The sequence below is a fragment of the Spermophilus citellus genome, assembly GCF_964194105.1.
Source record: "Spermophilus citellus genome assembly, chromosome: 6".
NCBI classification, from domain to species: domain Eukaryota; kingdom Metazoa; phylum Chordata; class Mammalia; order Rodentia; family Sciuridae; genus Spermophilus; species Spermophilus citellus.
The window spans coordinates 151,214,839-151,242,169 of record NC_138187.1 but is presented as its reverse complement, the minus strand read 5'-3'; the positions used below and the strand labels follow the sequence as shown (position 1 = coordinate 151,242,169).

Genomic DNA, 27,331 nt, shown 5'->3' with positions numbered 1-27,331 from the left:
ATGTCAGCTCTACCAAAAGTAAGTAAAGTTGGAGGCTACAAAGGAAGGGTTCTTGGTTCCTAATAATAATGGCACAGAGAACTCTAGAGTTACAAGTTTGTCCTAAGTTGATATGAGCCTGATCTCATGGATCTACACACCTTCCTAACCTCCTACACATTGATAAACTTGATCTGTTTTTCAGATCAAGTTTGATATGATTATGAGTTATTGTCTTTATGGTTTTCAAAGACTGGCTATAATACTAATTGCTTTTGTGCTGTTTACAAAAAAGTAATGCGTTGCTGTCTTGTTTATTGTTGTCTTGGCATGATCCCTGCTCTATGTCTAGTCCTTGTCCAGTCACCTGCCATCTGCCACTGTGGACCTTTGGACTGTTTTGATGCTGAATATCCTTAACCGTCCACACTCTACCTGATAGAGAACAAGGACTTCACCCTCTTTCAATAGAAAGCATCTTTGAGATGTCATTGCCCATTTTTCCATAGAGATGGAATATAGAAATTGACAGTGGGGAAATGTAACAGGGGTCTGCTTTATACTTTGAATATAGACCTTGCTACTCTGCCACTGCAATTTATTTTTATTTATTTATCTATTTTTAGAGAGAAAGAGAGAGAGAATTTTTTTTTTTAATATTTGTTCTTCAGTTTTCAGCGGACACAACATCTTTATTTGTATGTGGTGCTGAGGATCGAACCCAGTGCCACACGCATGCCAGGTGAGCGCGCCACCGCTTGAGCCACATCCCCAGCCCTGCAATTTATTTTTAAAATGGGCATGTTTAGGGGCTGGGATTGTGGGTCAGTGGTAGAGTGTTCGTCTAACATGGGCTGGACCTGGGTTTGATCCTCAGCACCACATACAAATAAAGGCATTGTGTTGTGTCCATCTATACCAAAAAATAAACTTTTTTAAAAATGGGCATGTTTGTCTTCCTTTCTCCCTGCTCCTCCCTAATCTCTCCCTGTCCCTAATCTCAGGGGAAACAGAATTACCTTTCTTCTCCATCCTAGACAGAGTTGTCTCTCCTTGAGCACTCACCCACCACGGGAATGAAGTAATCCAGACTTTGGGGATGGTACCAGAAGAAATGACTATCTCCCAAATTAACAAGTGAATTACAACTCTAACAGAGAACATGTGGGAAAGTAGCCTTTGAATCACCTCTTTAAAAGCCCCCTGTTCCTGCTGATAGGCAGAATCACAGCCTTTGGAACAGAAGTTCCCTGTGTTTCTCCTTTGCTAGCATAACAAAACTTTTTTTTCCTTTTTCTCAAGAAAGAGAGAGAGAGAGAGAGAGAGAGAGAGAGAGAGAGAGGAGCAAATTGCTAGGTATGGTGGTACACACCTGTAATCCCAGTTACCTGAGGCTAGATCAGGGAGACTGCAGGTTTGAGATCAGCCTGGGTAACTGGGTGAGACGCTATCTCAAAATACAATAAAAGGGACTGGGGATGTAACTCAGTGGTAGAGCACATGCTTACCATGTGCTCTGGTTTAATCTTTAGACACACACACACACACACACACACACACACACACACACACACCACAAAGGAAAGAAACAAGAAAAAGGTGGGAGGAGTGGTTTCCACACTGTAGAGAACAGTGGGATGCCACGTGAGGACCTTGAAGAACAAGGCGGCCAGGAGCCACAGAGTGCAGATAGCTCCTAGACGCTGGAAAACCTAAGGAAACAGGGCTCCCAGAGCCTCAGAAAAGTGCACAGTCTGGCCTTACACCTTGATTCAATCCAGTTAAGCCCATGCCACATTCTGACCCAAAGAATTGTAAGATAATAAATTTATATTATTTAATCCACCAGTCTGTGGTAGTTTGTTGAGGCAGCAATAGAAAAATATTAGAGTAACTAAAAAACAAAACAAAAAAAATATGACAGACTGGGATCCATAGGAATAAATTATTGTGGCTTCAGAAGCACGTTGGGTGACACTGCTGACACTTCAGCTCAAGTAACAATAGAGAAGTCAAGGCACATAAAACAGCAGTCTGAATTGTGCAGCACTATCTCAAGAGGTCCCAAGAGCTCATCTTGTTTCACTACCACATAATTAAAAGAATTAGAACTCGCCAACATACTATCTGCTTTTCCCTATGCCCTCTCTTTTACGTGTGTGTGTGTGTGTGTGTGTGTGTGTGTGTGTGTGTTTTACTGGGGACTGAACCCAGTGGCTCTACCATGGAGCTACATTCCTAGTCCCCGTTTCCTGAAGCACATTCTCCTCTTATTTTATCCAGATGAAGAAAGTGAGAGAAGCTATAAAAAATCCAGGAAAAGAGTGTTCAGGATCTGAGATGAGCAAATCTCCAAGAAGCAGTATTATTGACAAATTAATTCCAAGACTCTTTTGTATTCTTTTGTAATCTCTATGACTAGAAACATGCCATTCTTTATCTGCAAAACTGCCACTAACTTACTTTTCCATAGAACAGGTATTTTTAAATTGTTTTCAAGTACTGTCTGGTGTCAGGAGTTTTAGTTTTTCTTGTGACTCGATCTACAGATTTGAAATATCTACCTGGGCAGGGGTACCAGTTGTATTTATAAATAGAAATTTTGATACAAAGACAATTGACCTTTAAGAAAATCAAACTTACAATATAAAATATGCCACAATGTTTAGCTTATAGACCTAACAGGGCAGAATCTTAGATGACAGTTTTACACATTGATTATTATTTACTAAAAAAGGTATTTTTCAAAGGAAAAAAATCTCAAACTTTGCCAATAGTCTTTGGTTATTGTGTTTTTTATTGGTGCATTATAATTATACATAATAGTTGAATTCATTGTTACACATTCATACATTCACAAAATATAACAATATAATTATATTTGTTCCATGGTACCTCCTTTTCCCTCCCCCTGGTTAACTAAAATGACAATTTCATTTACAGCTGAATAAAACTCCGTTGTGTGTATACAACACATTTTCTTTATTGACTCATCCATTAATAGATACCTAGGCTGATTCAATAATTTAAATTATGCCAACATTTTTTGGATCCATTTTTCTTTCCTCCTCTGAACTAACCAACCTCATAATTCAATCAATGAAGATTAAAGGAAACAATGGGCCAAGTTTGTTAAGGCTAAATTACCAAATTTTCAAGATTATTTTTGCTGTTTTTATGTTATTGGAGCAACTGGACTAGGCTAATAAATATTGTCTGATACTACTGGATTCCACTTAATTATAACTGTTTACAAAAAAAACGTATGTTGATATTCACCCTTATCTTCTTTTTAAATCTTAACTTGCTTAGAAACTTAAAACCAAAGTAAACTTGTGTAAATCTCAAACTCCCAAATTAATAGTCATATTTCAGTCTTTGAAAGGACAGATAATTTCAGAATTCAAAGAACAAAAATGAAGTAAAATTATTTACCTCCACCAGTATACCAACATAAGGGATAGACGTTTCTTCATATTTCACAAAGAATAACTCAGGATTAGTCTTCCAGACTCCAAGCCACTTGTCTTTTATTTTTAACTTTTCTGATAAGTATTTACTCATAGCCTCATCAGCATCTTCTGCCTAAGAAAAGAAAAAAATATATGAAATTACAAGTATAAAACAAATATTTTGACTCCTACTTAAAAATGGGGAATCAATATCCTCTTAAATAGTGATAAATGTAAAAAATTTATAGATTTTTTTATTGAAACTATATTTAATGGAAAGTATCATAAACCTTAAAAAATTGAAATAAATTTAAGAGATCTACTCACTGGGCACAGTAATTCAGAGACAGGCTATCTACATTTTTATTTGGGGTCCTCAAGTCATTTGTTTTATTAATCTACTGAGTAGAAGGAATGCAATTACACATATTAAAACATAGCAATTATATTTTAAAACAGAGAAATTATTTATGACCTAAATATTTAAGTCATATTCAGTGCTGGGCAAGGTGGCACACACCTGTAAACCCAACCACCAAGGAGGCTGAGGCAGGAGGATTTCTAGTTAAAGGCCAGCATCAGCAACTTATCAAGGCCCTGTCTCTAAATAAAAAATAAAAAGGACTGAAGATGTAGTTCAGTATTAAAGCACCTCTGGGTTCAATGCCCAATCCTTCTGCCCCTTCCAAAATAAAGAAAACATATTTAATTCATAAAAATTTAAAATAGCACACCATTTTATAAAATAAATGAGCATGAGGCATGCAATAAATGCCCTTTTGATTTTTTTTAACTGAAATTCAGCTACTTCAAGAGTGATAATCTAAGCTAGTATAAAACTCAGTCCATAGACCCTGTCTGATTAATGACACAAAAATCTATGTAAATATCTTTCTATTGCCTTTAACAGACTTGACCTTTTCCAACCCTCAAGTCAATATCAGATGTAAGTTGGTTATTTGCAGTCCTAGTTTTACCATAATGGTGCCTTTAAAAATAAAAATTTCTTCTGATTATAAAATATGGTAAAGTTTCTGAAAAATACACACACACAAAAATCATTCCTAATTCTGGCAGTCAAAGATAACTGGTATGGGTATTTTGGTGTATTTTCTTTCAATATTTTTTAGTAGTTTTTAAATTGTAGGTGGGCATAATACCTTTACTTTTATTTATTTTACTTTATTATGTGGTGCTGAGAATTGAATCCAGTGCCTCACACATGGGAGATGAGCCCTCTACCACTGAGCCACAACCCCAGCCCTCTTTCAGTACTTTTTCTATGCATGTATCTACCCATCCATTTGGAAATGTTCTGTTTTGTCTTGTTGTTGTTCTTCTTTTAAAGCAATTCATTCTACAATTCTTGAAAACAGTTTTTACAGCTGTATGGTTTTCCATTATATGAAGCCACTGTAAATTTTTTTTTTTTTTACGGTTGTTGGAAATTGAGTTTCTATTCTTAAAATTTTATAATATCACCGCAGTGAGTATACTTGCATTCAAATTCTTCTGCTATAACTCCAATATATATATGATATATCACATATATATCGCACATATATATTTAACACACAATTTTTGCTCTACTTGGTGTTGACAGGTATTTTCTTTGCAAAACACGGTGGAAAAGTCAAGTCAACCTCACCTTTATGAGCTTAATTTACTGTCAACTGAAAATAATCAGGGTGTGCCTGGGATGTAGGCCAGGACTCTCAGACGCCCGCGCACCGGGGCTGTCCCTGGAGCCGTCGGTCCAGTCCCCTGGGACGGTCCGGCGCCCTCGGGGAGGCGGGCGTTCCTCTGCCAGGCGCAGGCGCTCCGCGGTCCGCTCGGCCGGGCCGCCTGACTCACCTTACAGCCCAGCAGCACCTGGTCGCAGTACAGCGCCACCTTCTCGTCCCGCCACATTCCCCTCATGGGGGACGCAAAGACGGCGGGCAGCGGCTGCGCCTCCTCCGCGTCCTCCTCTGGCGCCGACAGGAGGGGCTCGGGCTCCTCCTCCTCCTCCTCCTCTTCCTCCTCCTCCTCCTCCTCCTCCTCCTCCTCCTCGGCCGCCCGGCCCGCGGCCTGCGACGCGGGCGGGAGCTGCAGCCGCCTCCGGGCCGCCTCCCGGCTGGCCTTGCCCTTCACCGGGCGCGGCGAGGCCACCACCGACCGCACCGGGGACGCGGCGGCGTCCTTCAGGGTGGCCAAGGCCCCGGGCGACGCGCAGGCAGCCTTCTCGCCTCGCCTGCCGGGGCTGACGATGCGGACCGAGTCCTCAGGCCCGCCAGCCTTGGACCCCGACGCCATCCCCGCGGCACCCCGGGGCCATCTGCAGCCGTTAGCCGCGTTTCCCGCGCTGGGCCGCGCCGGCCGGTGGGCACGGGCGCCGGGGCCGCAACGGGCGCGGGGGCTCGAGGGTCGCGCCTGCGCGGGGAGCGGCAGGGGGCCCGGCTCTGGGGACCGCGGTGCCCAGCCGGCGGGACGCGGCGAGGCGCGCGGGCACGGGCAGCTGCAGGGCGCCTGGGACGGTGCTGTGCCCCCGCCTCGCGCTGCCCACAGCCGGCTGGGCACCCACCCCACCCTCGCTCTCCCACCCTGCCAGCCCCGATTCCCTGCCGGAGCCGGTGTTTCTTAGGGTCACACATGTTTCAGGGTGATTGTGTCACCCTCCAAGTCACCCTGACCTAACCAATGCCCCACCTACCTACACACCTATCTGCACAAACGCAACCTGAAGGAAGAATATTTTTATGCTGGGAGGCGATTGTGACTGGAATCTTCTGGTTATTACTAGACAAACGCCAGTGAAGGATCCAGCCTACCTCGGTTTCCCTGTATCTATTCACAGGGTTCCCAAACAAGATGTCCTTTGCATTTTAATCAGGACGCTTGCTTTTTGTCAAGATGTAGTGATGCCGAGCAGAACAAGTTAGTCTGCTTTCTTGTCTCTGTTGAGCTGCTCAAAAATTCTCACATGAAATAGTACATTATGTAAGTGTTCAACTGGACACAAGTGTCCAGCTGAGAATAATGTGTGCAAACAATCTCACAATGAAAGTCTGCCCAAGATAGCATATTTCAGAAAACAACACAGACGACTCATTTCTGGTAGTTTACCGGTGGAATGCACACGGAGCCACCTGGAATAACGTTTGTTTACAGTCGGGCTGAGCGCTGGGAAAACACCTGCGAGCCTTCTCAGTCATTTGGAAGGACACTGTTAAACTCTGAGTTTATTTTGAGGAAAACATTAGTGTTAATTAATATCTTGTTGCTGTAGTTCAGGGAGTAATTACAAGCTGCATCATGTTTTGACTCTAAATTTATTCTTTTTGTCAGGAGTCCTGGACTTTTCAAAAAAAAATTATACCTAACTATATAGATTTCACTCACCAAAACTAAGATCTATTACTCTAGTGTTCCTTAAACAAATAGTTTGTTTGGGGGGCTGGGGATGTTGCTTAGTGGCAGAATGCTTGCCTAGCATGCACCAAGCCCTGGGTTCAGTCCCTGGTACTGAAAAAAAAAAAAAAGACCCAACTATATCTATATCTATCTATCTAACTAGTTAGATATGTACACGGAATATATATGTATATGTATGTATGTGTGTATATATATATATATATATATATATATATATATATATATACACACACACACACACTTCTCGTGACAGATAAAATTTCCAGCTGTCCTGAAATTTGAGTTTTGAAAGAGAATTACATTATAGGAATCTAAGGCAGGGGCATAATGGAGGTGGAATGGGGTAAACATTCCAGCAGAGAGTAATTAGTGGTTTTACAGAGAGATAAAAGAACTTGGTCTAGGTGGATTGGTATAACTGAACTAGAAAGAACAAATTGGGACAAAATCTCAGGTTGGCAAGCTATGCAAAAGCTGGATCACAGAGGGTTATACATATGATGTTAAGAAGTTGAATTCTAAGCCAGGTGTGGTGGCGCACACCTGTAATCCCAGTGGCTAGGAAGGCCAAGGCAGGAGTTTGGCAAGTTCAAAGCCCGCCTCAGCAATTTAGTGAGGTCCTAAGTAACTTAGTGAGACCCTGTCTCTTAATAAAAAATTAAAGTGCTGGGAATGTGGCTCAGTGGTTAACTACGCTTGGGTTCTATCCTTGGTACCAAAAAAAAAAAAAAAGGAACAAAAAACTGTTGAACTCTAGTCATATTGATAAACTCCCTTATTCAACGTTGTGTTCCACTCCCGACTCCATTACTCTCAGTATCCATTCTCATATTGACCAGTCCATTCCGTGTGAAGTCCTTTTCCCTCCTTAGCCAACCCAGCAGTTCCCTGGCTACCTTACCCTCTTTATCAGATTGGTGGCCAAAGATAGATCCCCAGGTATAATGGCATGTGGTCTTCAGAGGCAGATGCTATGCCTCACCTTTAAACATGGCGAATATTAGCCTCTCACAGGGAGAAATGAGCTCAAAGGTTCAGGGAAATCTAAGGATTGGATATTTTCAAGTGCATCAATCAAGATGTCCCCAGACCATCTCAGCATCCATTTCTTCCCCATTAGAATCTGACTTTGGTGTAGCAGTCCTCTTCAGGCTAAGTGCTTATCTTTCCCTGAAACAATATTATCCATATAAAAACCTAGAACTCAGGTTTTTTTTTTTTAACCCGTTAGCAGGAAATAGGTATTTTTATGTGTTAAAATGTAAGTCTTCTTCAGGGCTGGGGTTGTGGCTTAGCAGTAGAGTGCTTGTCTATCATGTGCCAGGCCCTGGGTTCGATCCTCAGCTCCACATAAAAAATAAATAAATAAAGGTATTGTGTCCAACTACAACTGAAAAGTAAATATTTAGACAAAGTAAACCTTCTGACTTTCACGACTCTCTTTAAATTGGCAATTAATCACTTCAACCTTCTTTTGTTTTTGCCAGTGACTCAATAAGACCCAGCAAGAGCCATTTGATTTCATTGTCCTTATAGCAACAGCTACTCCCACAAAGCTTTCCACACTCCTGAAATACTACAGCACCTGCACGTTCCCTTTCCTTTCACTAACTCTGAGGATTTTAACAACTTCACTTGCATAATATGTACTCTACAGAAAAATGACAGGATCCTCACTGACAGCTGGCTGCAAGGCTGTGCAGCCTCAACATATAATCTACTTCCACACCAACTGTTTTAGGATGGGTTTCCCAGGAAACAGACTCTAAAGCTATGATTTGCAAGAAGAGGATTTGGAGGAGTGCTTTGGAAAATCTCACCTGCAAAGGAACAAGAAATACAGGAATAGGCAGAGAAAGTTGTGGAAGTTATTTATAAATGTGAAGCATTTGTCACATTTTCAGGCATTCTTACTGGGAGCGCTGAACTGGAATGACTCTTTGGAGTTCTCCTACCTAGCTCCAGGAGGAGGTTTTTGCATCTTTACATTTACCAGTCATTAGATAAGGGCTGCCTTATCTAATAAGGGCTGCAGAAAAGATGAGTTACCTTGTTCATCAGTTCCCACAGGCCAAAGGCCCCTCCCAGACAGGGACTCTGTGAGCGCCTTTAACAATCTACCATCCCAGCAGTCAGGAGGGTGAATGTCTTCATTCTAAAAAGACTACTGGGGCACCGCAGCACTGTAAGCAGTTATCAGACCTGGGATATGAGAGGGATTAGAACTTGGCAAAAAGTATATTTAATGCTGACTTAGCATCTGAGCTCTTGGCCTGGAAGCCAGGGTTAGTACGAGCTTTTGAGATTACTGTCTGGAAGCCAATCCATCTTAGGTTTGGATATTGACAAAAAACTAGGCCACTATACAAGACTGCAAAGTGTTAGTCCCCCCTCCCCCATCTGTTAGGTTAGGACTCAAGTAAATAGAGGATGGAGACATGCAAAGAACTTGAAAGGCTGACTGAAGGTTCTGAAAGCTGGTCTTATTTGGTTTCATGTCTTGCTCTTTTCCTCCAGTGCTTTCTCTCAGTTCATTTCCTTGCTGAAATTATATTGTATCATTATATCAAAAGCATTAACTCACTGGTCATGGTCGCTCAGACCTGTAATTTCAGAGGTTCAGGAGGCTGAGGCAGGAGGATCCTGAGTTCAAAGCCAGCCTCAGCAAAAGCAAGGTGCTAAGCAATTCGGTGAGACTCTTACTCTAAATAAAATACAAGATAGGGTTGGGAATGTAGCTCTCTGGTCAGCCAGCCTTGGGTCGATGGCCTATGGTGTAACCATAAAGTTTCTTTTAAAGCCTTGCTTTCTTTGCCTGTAAAATGGGACTTAAATGGCAGTGTTGTGCTAATGAGTTTTGTGTATACTAGCATGGTGCCTGACATTTGACAGGAATGCCACCAAAGCAATCCTTACATTTTATTAGCAATTCTAATGAGCAAGCCCTCAGTGCTATTGGCATGGGAGGGGGCATTTCCTCTCTTTTGCCTTGGAGATTTCCCCTTGTACCAGCTCTTCCTTGACATTCAAGTGGAAGATGCATGAGCTTGCTAGTTGCATGGGGCATAGGTGGAAAGGGTGGGCTGCTGCTGGTCTTGAGTGGGCATTAGGGCTCAGATTGGCCTACAAGCAACATGAGACTCTTGAGTCCCTGCAGTTGTGGGATAGTTGCACATTGGGTTTTTGTGGCCAAAACCTCCTGGTCTGGACAGGCGTGGTGGCCCACTCCTGTAATCCCAATGGCTAAGGTGGCTGAGGCAGGAAGATCGCAAATTCAAAGCCAGCCTCAGCAACAGCAAGGCACTAAGCAACTCAGTGAGACCCTGTCTCTAAATAAAATACAAAGCAGGGCTGGGGATGTGAGTTCAATCCCTGGTACCCCCCAAAACAAACAAACAACACCCTCCTGGTCTGGCCTTGTTTCTCAGAAGGCTCTTGATTGGGATGCTGTGTTTTTGCTGAATTGAATGTAAGAATTCTAAGGCCCTGGGAGTCTTTATCTCTTGTTTCAGGGATCTGACCAGTAGCCACTGTCCTACCTTGCTCCTACCTTGCTCGCACTGTTTTCTTCACATGGCATGCCCTTCCTGTGTGTTTCCACCTGTCAGAATTCTTCTGGGCCAGTTTCCAATACATGGCCCTAATCAAAATTAACCTTTCCCTCCTCCATGTTCTCAGAATGTTCTTAGAGCAGGCTGGAAACACTTCTACTGCAGGGACATTTATATATATATATTTTTAAAGTTTTTTTTTTTTTAAAGAGAGAGTGAGAGAATTTTTAACATTTATTTTTTAGTTCTCGGTGGACACAACATCTTTGTTGGTATGTGGTGCTGAGGATCGAACCCAGGCCGCACGCATGCCAGGGGAGCGCACTACTGCTTGAGCCACATCCCCAGCCCCGGGACATTTATATTTTTTATCCCCAATACTTAACACAATGCTTGGAATTTAACTGGTGAAAGTTTTAAGCTGTGGATAACAATAGGGCACAGTAAGTACCAAAAATTCTTTTTCAACTTTTTTAAAAAAATCTTTATTTTGTTTGTTTATTTTTATGTGGTGCTGAGGATCAAACCCGGTGCCTCACACGTGTGAAGCAAGTGCTCTGCCACTGAGCCACAACCCCAGCCCTCTTTTTCAACTTTTGGATAGAAATGTACATCTGTTCTTCTCCTACCAGATTGTTACCTTCTTGACAGGTATCAAGTTCTGCTCAGGGCTGTCACATCACAGCATGTCAACATATGTACACTAAATTCTACAGATCAGTGTGTATATATTGGGGGAAGGAGGTATCTGGTGGAGCTCTGATTAAATCCATAGACTGTCTGCAACATAGAAATGGTACAAGTTACAAAACCTTATTCAAAACTCAGAACTCATTATTGTCTACCAGAAAAAATATTTCTGAAGAAAACTTCTTTTCTTCCTAGTTCACTGCGAAGCAAAAAGTAGGCTTGTAAATTTTTTTCACCCTGTAGTTCCCTGGTGAATGTATAACTCTTCAAGATCTTTTTTCCTTTAGAAGTAAATAGTAAGACTCTGATAAGTAATAACAGTTGACCCTATGAAAAACAAAAACAAGTAAACAAATCCCAAAAGAAATAACTAGATGAGTCTGGCATTTCAGAGATCTAGCTAGACACAGAATTTCCTTACAATAGGGACTCAAGGTCAGGAGCAAAGCAGATCCACTTGATGTGGATCTATCCAGGACCAGAGTGTTGTATAACTAGATCTGGAATTGGAGAGTATCCTGGAGAATTGGGGAGTATCCTGGGCCTGGAGGATAACCTCTCCTTTTGTCCTCTGATGACTACCAAAATGGCTTTAGGTAAAGAGTTAGGACCAGAATTAAGAGAAACTGAAGGATCCTACCAACAATAAGCTTGAGTGTTCACAGAGGAGAAAGGAGAACAACAGTTAATTTAATTTACAAATGTGTATGGAGCACCTACTCTGCTGGTATGGTATTTGGTGTTGGTGGTATAGCAAAACATAAAATGCTCTGAGCTTGCCTTCCTGTAGGGGAGATAATAAATATATGTATTTTTAGAAGCCCATAAAATTGTGAAGAAAATGGAAACATGTATCACCCCAAAATTTGCATGTAAAATCCCAGTGGGTCAAAAGGCCAAGGCAGGAGGATCTCAAGTTCAAAGCCAACCTCAGTAATTTAGTGAGGCCCTAAGCAACTCAGTGAGACCCTGTCTCTAAATAAAATACAAAAAAAGGGCTACAGATGTGGCTCAGTGGTTGAGTGTCCCTGAGTTCAATCCCTGTATCTATCCCCCCTCAAAAAAAACCTTGCACATGAATATTTGTAGCAACATTATTAATAATAACTCCCAATCAAAAAAGAACCTAAACATCCATCAACTGACAAAGAGATTGGTAAAATGTAGCCATGGTCATACAACAGGATATTATTTGGTCCTAAAAAGGAATATCGATACATTCTATAACACGGCCAAACTTGGAAAACATGTCAAGTAAGAAAAGTCAGTCCCAAATGCCCACATAATATATAATTCAATTTATATGAAATGTCTGGAACAGACAAACAAAAATAGATTAGTGGTTGACTAGGGCTATTGAGTATTGAGGAGGGAGAAGGGACAGAGTGTGGGAAGAAATGAGAGATGATTGCTAATGGGCCCAAGGTTTCTTTTTGGGGTGATGAGAATAGATTATATTTATTGTGATGATGACTGCAAGACTCTGAAAACTAGAGAGCGTTGAGTAGTGTGCTAGACCTACGCGCCTTATGTCTCAATTTGAAAAGCTAAATATATAGTATTGTTGAATGATGCTGAGAGCCCTGCAGAAGGATAAAAATGCAGAGGGGGTGGAGCAGAGCAGGAATGGGGGAGTTGCTTTGGAGGGTGGGCCTGGGAATAACAATTTTTATGTAGAGTAGGGAGGGGAAGCTCTCACCCACAAGGTGACTTTAAATGAAGATGGGAAAGAGTTTCAGAGAAACTCTTGGACTTGGACAGCTTCAAGTGAAGTATTTTTCCATCAGCAAATGGTTCCTAAAGGGCAGTTCAGTTATCAGGAACATAGGCAAATAAGGAGTAACTACATTTTATAAAGTAAATGCCAACTAACATCTTATTTCCATCTTTCTCTATGTGGCAAAGACCTAAGGAAGTTTTCCGACATTGGCTGGAAAACACTAAATGAGTGTACCTGAAGATCTAGGAATTTTCAAGTTTTGTATGGTGGAGACTTGGTTTTTACTATTTTGCAGGTACACACAAGAGGATGCTGTGAATTAATTAATTTTTTTAATGTTTCCTCAATGGAACAGACAAATAAGTATTAACAAACATTCCAGCCAGCAATTTATTCTCTAATAATTTATTTTTCTCTCTTGGGACACTATTTTTTTCCTCCTCCCCTATTGGACGTTGACCTCTGCAGCATGTATCTCCTGACTTTGGCCAGAGGGGGGCACTGGAGAGCTTTGGCTGGCGCGGCCGGGTCCCCAAGGGCTGGGCGGGGCCTGAAGCTTTCCTGCGCCCCAGCAGCTCCCCAGCCGACCGAGCAGCGCCTTGCCCCGGGACAAGCTCGGACGCATCTATCTAAGGTGTAACTTTTCCTTAAACTCCAGCCTTATGTTCTGCTGAATCCTCAGCCTTTAACGAGGTGTGCCAACCCTTTCATACTTGTTATGTCCTTAGCTCTTTTTGAGGTCAATACAGGATTTTAATTTTACTTTACATAAACACACGAAAGAAAAAAATCTCCAACCAGGTTTAAGAGCACAAGAACTCCACTAATGAGAGGCAGGAGAGGGTAGGAGGAGGAGGCACAACCTAAAACCTCTGAGGAAAGCCGGAGGTAAAAAGCTAATGGCCTAAGCTTAATGGCCTAAGGGATTTTGCATTTCAACCTTCAAGGCAAGGGACACTAAGGATGACTGACAGCAGCTAACTAGCCTGCTATTTGAAAAGAGAATAAAAATCTCATAAACAATAGGGTAAACACTTAACATGGATAGCAACAGGTGATGCAAAGTGTGAGATACATAACAGGTGCTCCCAATACTGTTGGTACAAGTGGAAACTGTTAAAAGCCCTTAGGAGGGAAATTTGGCAAAAACTTTCAAAACTTTTAACTTCAATCCAGCCATCCCACCTCTAGAAATCAGTTCCCCAGAAATGCTGCCACATGTGCACAAAAATATTATTTATAATGATTATAATTAGTGATGCTATCTATGTGCCAGGTGTTTTACATAGGTTGATTTTAAGTCTAAGACAAACTTGGTAGTCCTTATTTGTTGGTGAGGAAACTGAGGCAGAAACAGGTGAAATCACATTTATGAAGTTGTAGAGCCAGGATTCAAATACAGACAGTCTGATTCTAAAGTTCATTCTCTTAAGTACCATGCTACGCAGTACAGGTATTTATTATAACATCGTTTATAGAGGTTTAAACTGGAAGCAACCTATGTCTTTTGTTACTGGAATAAATAATCAGTGAAATTAACCTAGGATACATTGACTTGGAAAGAGCCCCTCAAAGACAAGATCTGGGGAAATGGTGGGGGGGCAATTTTCAGAATAATACATATAATATGATCCCATTTGTTTTTTTAAAAATTATATATTTGAATTTGGGCATACACAGCAAGCGAAGAAGAAGGATGAAAGAAAAAACAGAGCAAACTGTTTCAGCTGTAATCTTTGCAAAGGAGAAGTAGTGTTGGAGCAGAGGTGGTTGTAGAAGGGCATTTCATATTTTACCTATATAATTCTGTATTACTTAAGTATTTTAAATTAATCTATGTGTTAGTTTTCACATGTTGTGACAAAATACCTGAACTAACCAACTTAAAAATAGGAAAGATTTGTTTTGGCTCATGGTTTCAGCTGGGAAGCAAAGAGAGAAGGGACTGGGATCTCAGTATCTCCTCCAAGGTCACGTCCCCAATGACCTAGCTCCCTTACCCAGCACCACCTCCTAGAGGTCCTGCCATCCCCCACCGATGGGGGACCTTTTGGGGGACATTTAAGATCCCAACCATAACATTTATATTTGTGTACAACTTCTGGACTTTTAAAAAACAAGAGAACCCTTTAAAAGAGTGATGATTTCATGTAAAAATAGAAGGGATTTTTTGTTTGTTTGTTTTTGGTACTGGGAATTGAACCCAGGGCCGCTGAGCCACATCCCCAGCCCTTTTAAAAATATTTTATCTAGAGACAGGATCTCACTGAGTTGCTCAGTACCCTCCTAAATTGCTGAGGCTGGCTTTGAACTTGTGATCCTCCTGCCTCAGCCTCCGGAGCTGCTGGGATTACAGGTGTGCACCACCATGCCCATTTTAGAAGGGAATCTTAAGCAGTCTGATCAACTCCTTCAAATTATGAAAGAGGAAACTGAGGCAGTAAGAAGTGGAATGGAGAGGGCTTTGTTGTGTGTGCTAGGGCTGAGTTAAGCCGGAGCCTGCCTGTCTGGCTCCTGCTCCAGTTCTTCCTGTTGCATCATGTTGTCCTTTACTCTGGTGAAACTTCCAAAAATGAGTTACACATATCTTAATGTGATTTCACAGTACGCTGTATTTCATGGATTTCATAATTGTGTGACCTTTTAAAAAATTCTGGAAGAACATGATGTTAGCCATTCATTCAACAACCACTAAATCAAATAATTAAGTAGGACTAATTATGTGCTAATTGTTCTATACGAGGTGCTGTGCAGGACCATGAAAATATAATGTTGGTCAGATACACATAATTGTTGCCTTCAAGAATTATGGAAGAATATTTGCCACATCGCTGTTTAAAGAAAACACAATAGGAAACCATATAGGCTAAAAGAAAATGCATGACACAGGTAACAGTTATTATCTCAGGAGTGTTAGGAAGTTTTACGTGTTTCTTTACATATTTCCAAATTTGCCTTTTTTAAAAAAAAAAAACTTTAATTTTGCATATCTTTTACAATCAGAAAAAATATTTAAAAAATTTTTAGTTATACATGGGCACAATATCTTTATTATTTTTATGTGGTACTGGGGATTGAACTCAGGGTCTCACATGTGCAAGGCAAGTGCTCTACCACTGAGCCACAACCCCAGCCCCAGAAAAATATATTTTAAAGAATCAAATAGTAACCCTTTGTCTAAGCCTGGAAGCCTGTTGGATTATATGGAAAGGGAAGAGGGCCATTATACCTTGGGAAATGAAGTATTTCCTGAAGGGAAGAAGCCTTAGGCAAGCTCTTACATTCCAGATATTGAGTTAGAGGACCATAGAATTTCCAGGGAAAAGGCTTCCAGGGGGCACCTGGAGGCCGAAGACATCTTGTGTCCTGTTATTAGGGAGTACCAGACAGTACACCTTAGGGCAAAGGATTGTGGGAGCTAGTACAGGCTAGCAGTTTATCCACCAGGCTGTGGAGACAAAATTGTATTATCGTGGAGCCCTCTTTAACTATGCAGCCTTGAGAGATGTGTCTGTTTTCCTGAACTTCAATTTCTGTATCCATAACTGGGAATAATTGAACTTACATCATTGGGTAGTTAGGAGAACTAAATTAGATAATATGTGTAAAGAACTTAAAATTGTGTCTGGCACATCGGGGTGCTTTGTTTGTGTTACCTTCTGTTTGGATCAGTAGCAGAACTGAATTCTCACCTCCTTCCCCCTTCTACATAGTCCACATACATAGATGGACTCACTGAAAACCCAGGCAGTACCATAGAGAGAACCTCTTGAGTGCTGTTTCAGGTAATCAGTGAGTGTGGTAACTGTTGGGAATCGCCCTGGCTCCAAAGACTAACTTCCCCATCCCCCTGCTGGCTCACCTGATCTTACCCACCAATCAGACTAGCCCTGCTGGCTCACCTGATCTTACCCACCAATCAGACTAGCCCTGCTGCTCACCTGATCCTTACCCACCAATCAGACTAGCCCTGCTGCTCACCTGATCCTTACCCACCAATCAGACTAGCCCTGCTGCTCACCTGATCCTTACCCACCAATCAGACTAGCCCTGCTGGCTCACCTGATCTTACCCACCAATCAGACTAGCCCTGCTGCTCACCTGATCCTTACCCATCAATAAAAAAGCACCCCATGCCAACTGTCAAACCACCCCCAGCTCTATAAATATGCAGAGCTGTTCCTCAATAAACGAGCATTTTCTCCTACGGCAAGCCTTGACGGTTCTTTCAGTAACAACTGGACTCAGAATAGAGCAACTCTGCATATTAAAATACAGAAACACATTTTAAAATGAGATGTTAGAAGCCAGGTTTTGGGGTGCACACCTGGAATCCCAGTGACTTGGGAGACTAAGGCAGAAGGATCATAAGTTTGAGGCCAGTCTCAGCAATTTAGCGAGGCCCTAAGCAACTTAGCAAGACACTGTTTCAAAAGAAGGAATGAAAAGGACTGGAGACATAACTCATGGTCAAGTTCACCTGGGTTCCATTCCCAGTACCCCCCCCCCCCACCATGTAAGAGGTAAGTTTTCACTGTATTGTTTAGGCTTCCTCTATGCCTATAAGTGGATTAATAAGTGCCTTACTTATCCAAACCCTTTAAAATAGTCTATAATAGCAGCTAAGGAGATTGAAGAGAATTGGCCTCGTGGCCATCCAAGAAATCTTGGTCCTCTGCCAGGGCTCCCCAATAAGCAAAGGCACAGGTGCTGCCCTGACATGGGACCAGCGGAGCTTTCCAGAATTAGGATGCACATCAGCTTGGATAGGGAGGACAGCCCCAGCACCCACAGTGACCAGACCCTCTCTTCCTGTCCTGCACCACAAGTTCGGTGCTTCAGCCCTTGATTCTTTGAAGAACCAATTGTGGAAAGCCCCGCCGTGTTTAACGCAGCACTTGCTGGATTTCAGAGGAGAAAGTAAAGCAATCCACTGAACCTACAGTAAAGCCTAAAATCATTTTCCAAAAAGTGCCCTACTGTTGAGAGCCCTCTTGCAACCAAGAGGGTGGGCAGCAGGGTACAAACCAGCATGGATAGAGTAGGAAGAAAGGAAAGCCAAACCCCTGACCCAGCCAAGCCTGAAGCTGGGCCCGCCCTCTGGACTCTGCAATTATGTGGGCCAGTGAGTCCCTCTATTTTTAAAAAAATAATTGACTATTCAGATTGTGTTTACTAGTAAAGCAGCCAGGTATTTGGTAGAACAAGTGAGTTTCCTACTTTGGTTTTCAGTCATAGAACCAAATTGATGGAGCGTGGACTTATGCAGAGTCTCACCAAGGCCTTACAATGGCACGTTTGTTCCCTATCACTAACAAGTCCAAATCCTATTTCCCTCTGAGTGCTCTTTAGCTCAGATTCATTTCCTATGTTTCAGAAGTCTGGGCGGGGGCTGGGGATGTGGCTCAAGCGGTAGCACGCTCGCCTGGCATGCGTGCGGCCCAGGTTTGATCCTCAGCACCACATACCAACAAAGATGTTGTGTCTGCTGAAAACTAAAAAATAAATATTAAAAATTCTCTCACTCTCTCTTTAAAAAAAAAAAAAAAAGAAGTCTGGGCGTAAGTGTGTTTGGTGGTGAATACATTGCTCAAGTCCCCTTGCTGGCTGCAGGCTTGGAAGGCTCACCAAGAGAGGGAAGAGCTGGCGCTGGGCAAGACTGGGACTCCTGCCAGACCCCGCCTGGCCGAGGAACTCAAGTCCAGGGAACTTAGGTGAACAAGCGCTGTTCAAGGAGTCACGCACCCATCTTTTTTTTGCTGTCGATTTGTTGCTGGAGGGAACATACCTGCCACTAAGGACAAGAGAAGTGCACACGTTTTAGATAAGGAACTGCTTGACTCAAATATAATCCCTCCATGCCCTTCTCTTTGATCTCAGAGAGCAGGAGTAAGAGGAAAGAAGCATTCTAGAAGAGAGGGAATGAAAAGAGCTGTCATGTCTTTGCCTTATAAATGCTGGGAAACTCGAATCACTGAATGGTTTTAAACTGGCTCTTGCCTGTGGAGATGACCAAAGCCACCTTTAGTCAGCTCAGGCAGGAGCATAAGAAGGGGGACAAGAAAGCCCCAATCAAGGCCAGTTCAGAGAAGGTTCCAGTTTGTATGACAGACGTGATTCAGTGCATCGTGCAGCCTTGAGAAGTGAATCTTTCCAAAGAGCTTAGAATCCGGAGGTCACTAGCGGACCAGGAAAAAAAGGATTGTGGTAGAATGAATCAGGATGACTCCTGGCATCAAGTAATTGGAGTTCACAGCTGGGTGCATCTCCCGGGGTAGCAGGTAGAGCACGTCACCAGGTGGTCAACGCTTCCTTTTCTCACCTTGTCCTCTGGTTTCTTTGATACTGTCCCTTACTTCTGGGCTTTTCTTTTTGTTCAAACTGCCTCATTCCTGCTTAGAACATCCTCTTCCTCTCCCTGTCCCTGATATCAAATTTATGATCTTTATTAAGGCATCACTCAAATTGACTATTCCAAAATGTCCCACGAGGTCCTGTAGAAAAGACTCTCACCATTCTTTTTTTTTTTTAAGAGAGAGTGAGAGAGGAGAGAGAGAGAGAGAGAGAGAGAGAGAGAGAGAGAGAGAGAGAATTTTTAATATTTATTTTTTAGTTCTCGGCGGACACAACATCTTTGTTGGTATGTGGTGCTGAGGATCGAACCCGGGCTGCACGCATGCCAGGTGAGCGCGCTACCGCTTGAGCCACATCCCCAGCCCCTCTCACCATTCTTTTTATCTTTTTTTTTGGCCACATCCCCAGCCCTATATATTTTTTAAATATTTTAAATTGTTGATGGATTTTTATTTTATGTATTTGTATGTGGTGCTGAGAATTGAACCCAGTGCCTCACACATGCTAGGCAAGCGCACAACCACTGAAACACATCCCCAGCCCTATTTTGTATTTTATTTAGAGACAGGGTCTCACTGAGTTGCTTAGGGCCTCACCGTTGCTGAGACTGGCTTTGAACTTGTGATCCTCCTGTCTCGGCCTCCTGAGCCACTGGGATTATAGGTATGCACCACTGTGCCTGGCAAAATCTTACCATTCTTAATAGTCCCATAATATTTTATGTGTGCCAGTGCTGTACAATTACTGCTGTTTTCTGTCATAGTTATTTATGTGTTTGTCTTCCACACTGTTTCCAGTTCATTGAAGGCAAAGATCACAAATCTTTCATTCCTGGGCCTTCATCTGTGAGTTTTGCAGGTGTTATACCGGGCATATATATGTTCAGCCCATTCCCATTTCCTGAGAATATTTGTTCACCACCCATAACAATAACCCTTATTCACAGAAGCATAGCTAAGAGCTCTGCATGTGTTGACTCATTTAAAACCCCTAACAGTGGTGTGAGGTTGGCTACTGTGTTTGTCAGCTTTCTGTTGCTATAACAAAATACCTGAGATTGTCAGAAGGAGAAAGGGTTCATTTTGGCTTACAGTTCTGGAGGTTCTAGTCCATGATCGTTGGCCCTGTTGTTTTGGACCTGGGGGGTGGCGCACATCATGGCAGAGAGAATGTAGTAGAACAAAAATGGTCCCCTCATGAATCAATAAGCAAAATGGGAGAAGAAGAGACTGGGGTCCTAAAAACCCCTTGGAGGGTAGGTTCTCAAAGACCTAGAGACCTCCCACTAAATCACACCTCTGGAAATTTCTACTGCCTCCCAATAGCACTATCCTGGGGAACAAGCCTTTAACACACAGGCCTTTGGGGGTATTCTATATCCAAATTAAAGTGTTGCCATTATTATCCCCAGGTTACAGTTGCAGAAATTGGAAGGTTGCTTAAATTGCTCAAGGTTCACAGAGCTAATAAGTAGCAAAGCTGGGATTTGATTCCAGAAAGTCCAATTCCAGAAAGCTTGCTCTTCATCATTAGGAGAAGCATATAATCACTCATGATCTAAATTATTATATTCTTTTGGAGAAATCAGAGATATGAGAAGTCACATGTTGGACGTGGAATTGATGAATTCTGATATCATAAGTACTGCATTAGGTGAATTTGACTAAGTATAGCTAAAAGTATAGCTATACCATTGAAAATTGAAAATCGTTGATGGAGGCTTTTTATTTTTATTTTATTTTTTTGGCATTAGGAATTTCACCCAGGAGTACTTTATCACTGAGCCACATTCCAAGCCCTTTTATTTTTATTTATTTATTTTTATTTTGAGACAGTCTCCCTAAGATGCTTAGGGCCTTTCTAAATTCCTGAGGCTGGCCTTGAACCTGTGGTCCTCCTGACTCAGCCTCCTGAGTAGTTGGGATTATAGGCATGCAGGCTGCCCAGCATCTTTGGATCATTCTTGCTATTTCTAGGAAATCTGTGGCCTGGGAGTTCTGCTTCTCCAACAGAGAAACTATTATGGTTTGGATATGAGGCGTCCCCTGAACAACAGGACTGTTCAGAGGTGAAAAGATTAAATTATAAGAGCTGTAACACCATCAGTGGATTAATAATTGTTTTTTTCCGTATTTTAATTTATGCAATATAATTACACATAATGGTGGGATTCACTGTGACACATTCATTCCGGCACACAATGTAACAATACAATTTGACCAACACCATTTTCCACTAGTTCCCTTTATCCTCCTGTCCTCCCTTCCCCTGGTCCCTTTCCTCTACTCAAGTAATCTCCCTTGAATTCTCCCCCATACCTTTCTTTTTATTTTTAGCTTCTACATAAGAAAGAAAACAAATGATCCTTGACTTTCTGAATTTGACTTATTTTACTTAACATAATGTCTTAAATTCCATCCATTTTCCTGCAAATAACATAATTTTATTCTTCTTTATGGTTGAATAAAACCCCATTGTGTGTAAACACTGCATTTTCTTTATCCATTCATCCATCCATACTCACCTCGGTTGGCTCCATAGTTTGGTTATTGTGAATTGTGCTGCTATAATCATGGGCGTGCATGTAATGCTGTAGTATGCTGACTTTAGTCATTTAGGATGAATACCAAGGAGTGGTCTAGCTGGATCATAGTATGTTCCATGCCTCGTCTTTTAAGGAACCTCCATATTGATTTCCCCAGTGAAACGAAATAGCAAATTTAAGTGATTTAGTTGATTGTTTCCAAAGCATTCAATTGAGTTTCCACCAAAACACTTTCTTTCTTTTCACTCATATTATATTGACTTATGTAATTTTTAAAAATTAAAGTGTATGATTACATAAATGCAAATGGAAATGTCAAACTGAAATGTTACCAATCACGGAACCTATTGGAGGATGCTCCGGGCCAGTGATATTAGACATGGCACGCCTTAGGAGAGTGTTCAGGCCGTCCCTCTATCAGTGTTGGAAGGCAGTGGGTAGCTCAGCAGTTGTATTTTGCTTATCACCAGAAGAGAAATTGCAGATCAACCGAGGAAACCAAAAGTAGCTCAGGCCTTTAATGGAATACTGACAGATGCTGCCAAGGAATGTAAAGTCTTGTTCTGGACAAGAGCTTAGTATCTAAATGGTAACAAGATTAAATCAGAAATGACATGCTGCTAGGGTTTTTTTTTTTTTTTTTTTTTTTTTTGTTATCTTTTCTTCTTTAATCTGAGGTCTTAGGAGGTTTTAAACATTAAATCAGTTTGCTAGAAATCTTGCCTAAAAATGGACTGGGATGAATTCGAGACCCCGTAAGATATGAATAGTATTTTCAGATGATATATTTTAGATAAATCTAATTGTGCCTTTACGGCTTTGGAACCAACTGTAGTCCCACATAAACAGTGATACCGCTGTGAACAAAAGTCCAGAGCCTAAGACAAAGAGAGACAGAGAAAGAGAAATTCTTTGGAAATTCTTTCTAACCAGAAAGTAAATACATTGAACAATTGAGAGTGGTTGTGGTATTTTTCAGGTAGGGACTAAAGCCAGCGTGGTTCATTACCAGCACATTCTTACTCACTGTGAAATGCTCCCATTCATGAGGAGGTGTGGGGGAGGAGCCTGGGTTTACAGGCTGGGGTGGGGGTGTCGAATTGAAAAGTTGTTCTCTCATCCTAAAGTTGATTTTTGGTGTTCAGTGACTCCATGGTTTGCAGGGATACTGAGGAAGGCACACTTGCTGTTTTCACCACGAAGTGATGGGAACCAACCAGTGGTTTTTAGAAAGATGTGGAATAGGGTTGTCTTTGTCAGCAAGCTATTAGAAATAAACTGCAGACGAACCCCTGTTCAAGTCTGATGTTTAGCTTCATGAAGTAAACATTTGCAGGTCACAGCAAGGGGGGCCTCGGTGTGGCTTTTATGTTGTGGATTTTCAGTTGGAGAGAAAGGTCTTAGTGGAAAACTCCACATTTGATCTATGTATCAGTCCCCATGATTGATTTAGAGTTAAAAGCAAATTAAATTATGAATGAAATCAGGCTCTTAGGTTCTAAATCTTCATAATAATTACAAGGAAAATATTTATAACTTTGAGAATTTCAATATGAAACCATGATTTTTGAAACTAAAAAGTTCACAACAGAAAAAATATCACACAATATTTAAAGAGTTTTTAAAACATTGACTTGTGTTTTAAATTGGTAACAAATAGTAGGAATCAAAACATTCTAATAGTTGCCAGATTTCTGGAAATAATTATCTGCAAGGAGATTAACACCTCACAACAGGTTGATGGCCAGGTCTCTGCTATTGTTTGTTGGTAAAGGGGCTATTCATTCATAAAGCTGAACTGCCCAACCAAGGAGACCCTTAGTGGATGTCCAGATGGACTCCAGGCCAAGAAAATAAAAGGATTGCCTCATTTCCTCAGGACTGAACTTTGATCAGTGCAGTGTGGCCAAGCTAAGAGGTTAGATAGAATTTTAAACAAGGCTTTAATGGCATTTGGGAAGCCATTATAAACATCCTCCTCCTCCTCCTCCTCTTCTTCTTCTTCTTCTTTTTGGTCAAACATTCTTTTTTCTTTTTTTTTTTAAAGAGAGAGAGAGAGAGAGAGAGAGAGAGAGAGAGAGAGAGAGAGAGAGAGAGAGAGAGAGAGAATTTTAATATTTATTTTTTAGTTCTCGGCGGACACAACATCTTTGTTTTTATGTGGTGCTGAGGATCGAACCCGGGCCAAACGCATGCCAGGCGAGCATGCTACCGCTTGAGCCACATCCCCAGCCCTGGTCAAGCATTCTTGACAAAGAAAATCAACAAGATAGATTGAGTCTGGTAGAAATTTATCAGGAAAGTCACCTCCATTACCACATTACAACATACATAGTCACCCCCCACCCCCATACCAGGGATTGAACTCAGTAGCACTGGACCACTGAGCCACATCCCCAGCCCTTTTTTTGTATTTTATTTAGAGACAGGGTCTTACTGAGTTGATTAGCACCTCACTTTTTGCTGAGGCTGCCTTTGAACTTGCCATCCTCCTGCCTCAGCCTCCCCAGCTACTGGGATTACAGGTATGTGCCACTGCGCCTGGCCATATTCATTTTTTGGCATATCTGGTGATGCGATGTGAATCTTATTTACAACAGTCAAGTTTTTAGGGACTGATACCTACATCAAATGTTGGTTTTTCCATTGTCTTTCCCTCACCAACTGAAGTGATGTGAAACCTGCAAAGAGCCACTTCCGTGGCCTGCAGATGTTCACTGTGAGAAGTTAAACATCAAGTTTAACTTTGTAAGATGCTGCAAACCAGCAGCAAAAAGCATGGTAGGCTCTTTCTCCCATGGGGTTTATATTCTGACGGAGGAGGCCAACTGCAAACATATTTTTAATATATAGATTTTTTTAAACAAGTTATTATTCATGTTTTAGAGGAAATAGAAAATAACACAGGGGAACTAATTAAATAGGGTGGTCAGAGAAGTTCTCTCTGGGTTGGGAAATTTCAACATAAGACTTGAAAAATTAAAAGAAGCCATCCAAAAGCTGGTTGGAGGAACAACACAGGCAGAATTTTATTTATTTATTTATTTTTTACTGTTTTGGAGATTGATTAGCTAGGCAAACATTCTACACTAAGCTACATCTCAAGTCCTCTTGAAAAATTTTGACCATGGCTCACAGTGGGAAATATATGTTATGTCTTAGTATTCAAAACAAAATATCTGCACAAAAAACCCTACCCTCATGATGTGTAATGCCTATGATATTTTCTATTCTGTTCTATAATTTCATTTTTTAATATTTTATATTTTAGTTGTAGTTGGACACAATACCTTTATTTTATTTATTTTATATGTGATGCTGAGGATCGAACCCAGGGCCTTGCATGTGCTAGGCGAGCGCTCTACTGCTGAACCACAACGCAAGCTCCTATAATTTCATTTTTAAAGCTGAATATTACCCACTAAATTGATTTCTTATCTAACTAATGGATTTTTGCAAAAAAAAAAAGTTCTTGTAGATAAAGGTTCTTGTGGGCCAGTGGGAAAAGTTTGGGAAATTATTGTAAGTCTTTAAGGAAAGGGAAACATGACTTATTGATGAGAAGGTCATTTTAGCTGTTGTAAGAAGAATGGATGGAAGGATTGCAAAAATGGAAGTGGGAGGGCCAGATATGGGAAAAGTGGAGAGGCCCAGGTCAAGGTCGATAGTAGCTGAAGCTATGGTGGTAGCAACCAAGGTGGGGGCAGGTGATCAGTTTCAGGATATGTTTTAGAGGTGGAACCAACGGGACATGGTGACAGATTGGATGGGTAGGGTGATGGAAAGGGAGACATGGAGAGTTAGTCCTAGGCTTCTGGCAATAGCGGCTGAGAGAAAGATGGTGCTATTTACTGGAATAAGGAAGACTATTGTAAAATTGTGCATATTGTGGGAAATTTTCAAAATCCCGCTTCAAGCATGTTAAGTTTGAGATGACTGAGTCATCTAAGCAATTCATTCTACAACTGGGGTCCAGTGAAGAAAACTGAAGAGCAATAAAATTAGGATCTAAGACAAATGGTACCTAGAGTCATGGAAATGGTTGAGCTAGGGATTAGGTGGAGCTGCCTTTGGAGGCACAGGTGTGTCCCAAGGAGGGAAATGCTGTATCGCACACTGTTTGGGAGCCCAGCTTTGACAAGGGTGTTTCCGTGTAGTTGAAGGGACAGAATTTGGATTAGAACCTGTAACCCACACATTCTACTTCTAATTTATAGCAAATGAGAAACTCTTACATGAGGGCACCAAGAGAAACTTACAAAGGAATCTTATAACTGCTTTGGTCACTGGGACAAAAGACTGCAAATGATCCAAACTTGTATCTTAATGAGAATGGACAAATGAATTGTGGTATATTCTTAGAAAGGGATGGTATACAGTAGCAAAAATGAATGCTTCAACATGGGTAGACTTCCCAAGTTTATGTTGACCAAAACAAGCATCAACCACAACAGGGAAGAATACCGGTAGTGTAATTTCACTTACATAAAGTTCAAAAAATGAAAAACTGAACAATATATTATTTAAGTGTATATAAATAAAGAAATGATAAAAATTGAAAAGGGATGTTATTTGGGGGCATATAGGAATGCTCCAGGATTAAACTATATATGTTTATTAAATATACATTAAACAGGGCCAGGGCTGTGGCTCAGTGGTAGAGTGCTTGCATAGCACTAGGTTTGTTCCCTGGCACCACATAAAAATAAAAAATAAATAAATAAATAAAGGTATTTGTCCATCTACAACTTTAAAAAAGTATATAAAATATATTCATTAAACTACATGCTTTTTGATGCATATAAAATATTTTATTAAAAATAGCTACTTACAGGCTGGGGTTGTGGCTCAGTTGGCAGAGCAATTGCCGGGCACATGTGAGGCACTGGGTTCGATTCTTGGCACCACATAAATATAAAATAAAGGCATTGTGTCCATCTACTAGAAAAAGTATTTAAAAAAAAATATCTACTTAAGCCAGGCGCTGTGGCACACACCTGTAATTCCAGCAGCTCCAGAGGCTGAGACAGAAGGATCACAAGTTCAAAGCCAGCTTCAGCAACAGTGAGGCCCTAAGCAACTCAGTGAGACCCTGTCTCTAAATAAAATCAAAATGTGGTTCAGTGATTAAGTGCTCCTGAGTTCAATCCCTGGTACAAAAAAAAAAAAAAAAAAAAAAAAAAAAAATATATATATATATATATATATATATATATATATATATAAAACACACACACACACACACACACACACACACACACACACACACTTAATTTGGTCCCAACTAATAAGCTTAAATACATTGACCAACTCAGTACTAATAAGCACTGCTAGTATTCAGACTATGGGCTCTAGGTACCATTTCCTACTGAAGGGAACAAGAACTCTCTGGAAAAAGGGCTGATTTTGGTTATAGGACAAATAACATATAGGATAAGTCTAGAAGGCTGCAAGGAAGATTTCAGGACTGCTAGAATTGAGACTAAAGAACACAGAAGCCAACTTGAAGAGGCTCCCATGGGCAAAGATGGGAAAGTTTGAGCATCTGTAAGGATAATTACTGCAGTGGATTGAAAAACACATCAAATACACTTATCCAGTTTTGCTTACATAAACTATTACTGTT

At 41.2% G+C, this 27,331-nt stretch overlaps 1 protein-coding gene across 1 annotated transcript in view; it reads right to left on the bottom strand.

Annotated features, from left to right (window-relative positions):
* SHCBP1L (SHC binding and spindle associated 1 like) overlaps window positions 1-5,738 on the bottom strand; it is a gene marked incomplete at its 3' end in the record, with an annotated part of 35,110 nt that extends 29,372 nt beyond the window's left edge. Inside the window, exons 1-2 of the mRNA XM_081300343.1 lie at window positions 5,286-5,738; window positions 3,415-3,564 (exon numbers count right to left, since the gene is read on the bottom strand). Of these exons, the coding sequence (XP_081156469.1) occupies window positions 3,415-3,564; window positions 5,286-5,726 (591 nt within the window). The 5' untranslated portion in view covers window positions 5,727-5,738. The remainder of the gene's footprint in view (window positions 1-3,414; window positions 3,565-5,285) is intronic.
* Between the last annotated feature and the right edge of the window lie 21,593 nt (window positions 5,739-27,331).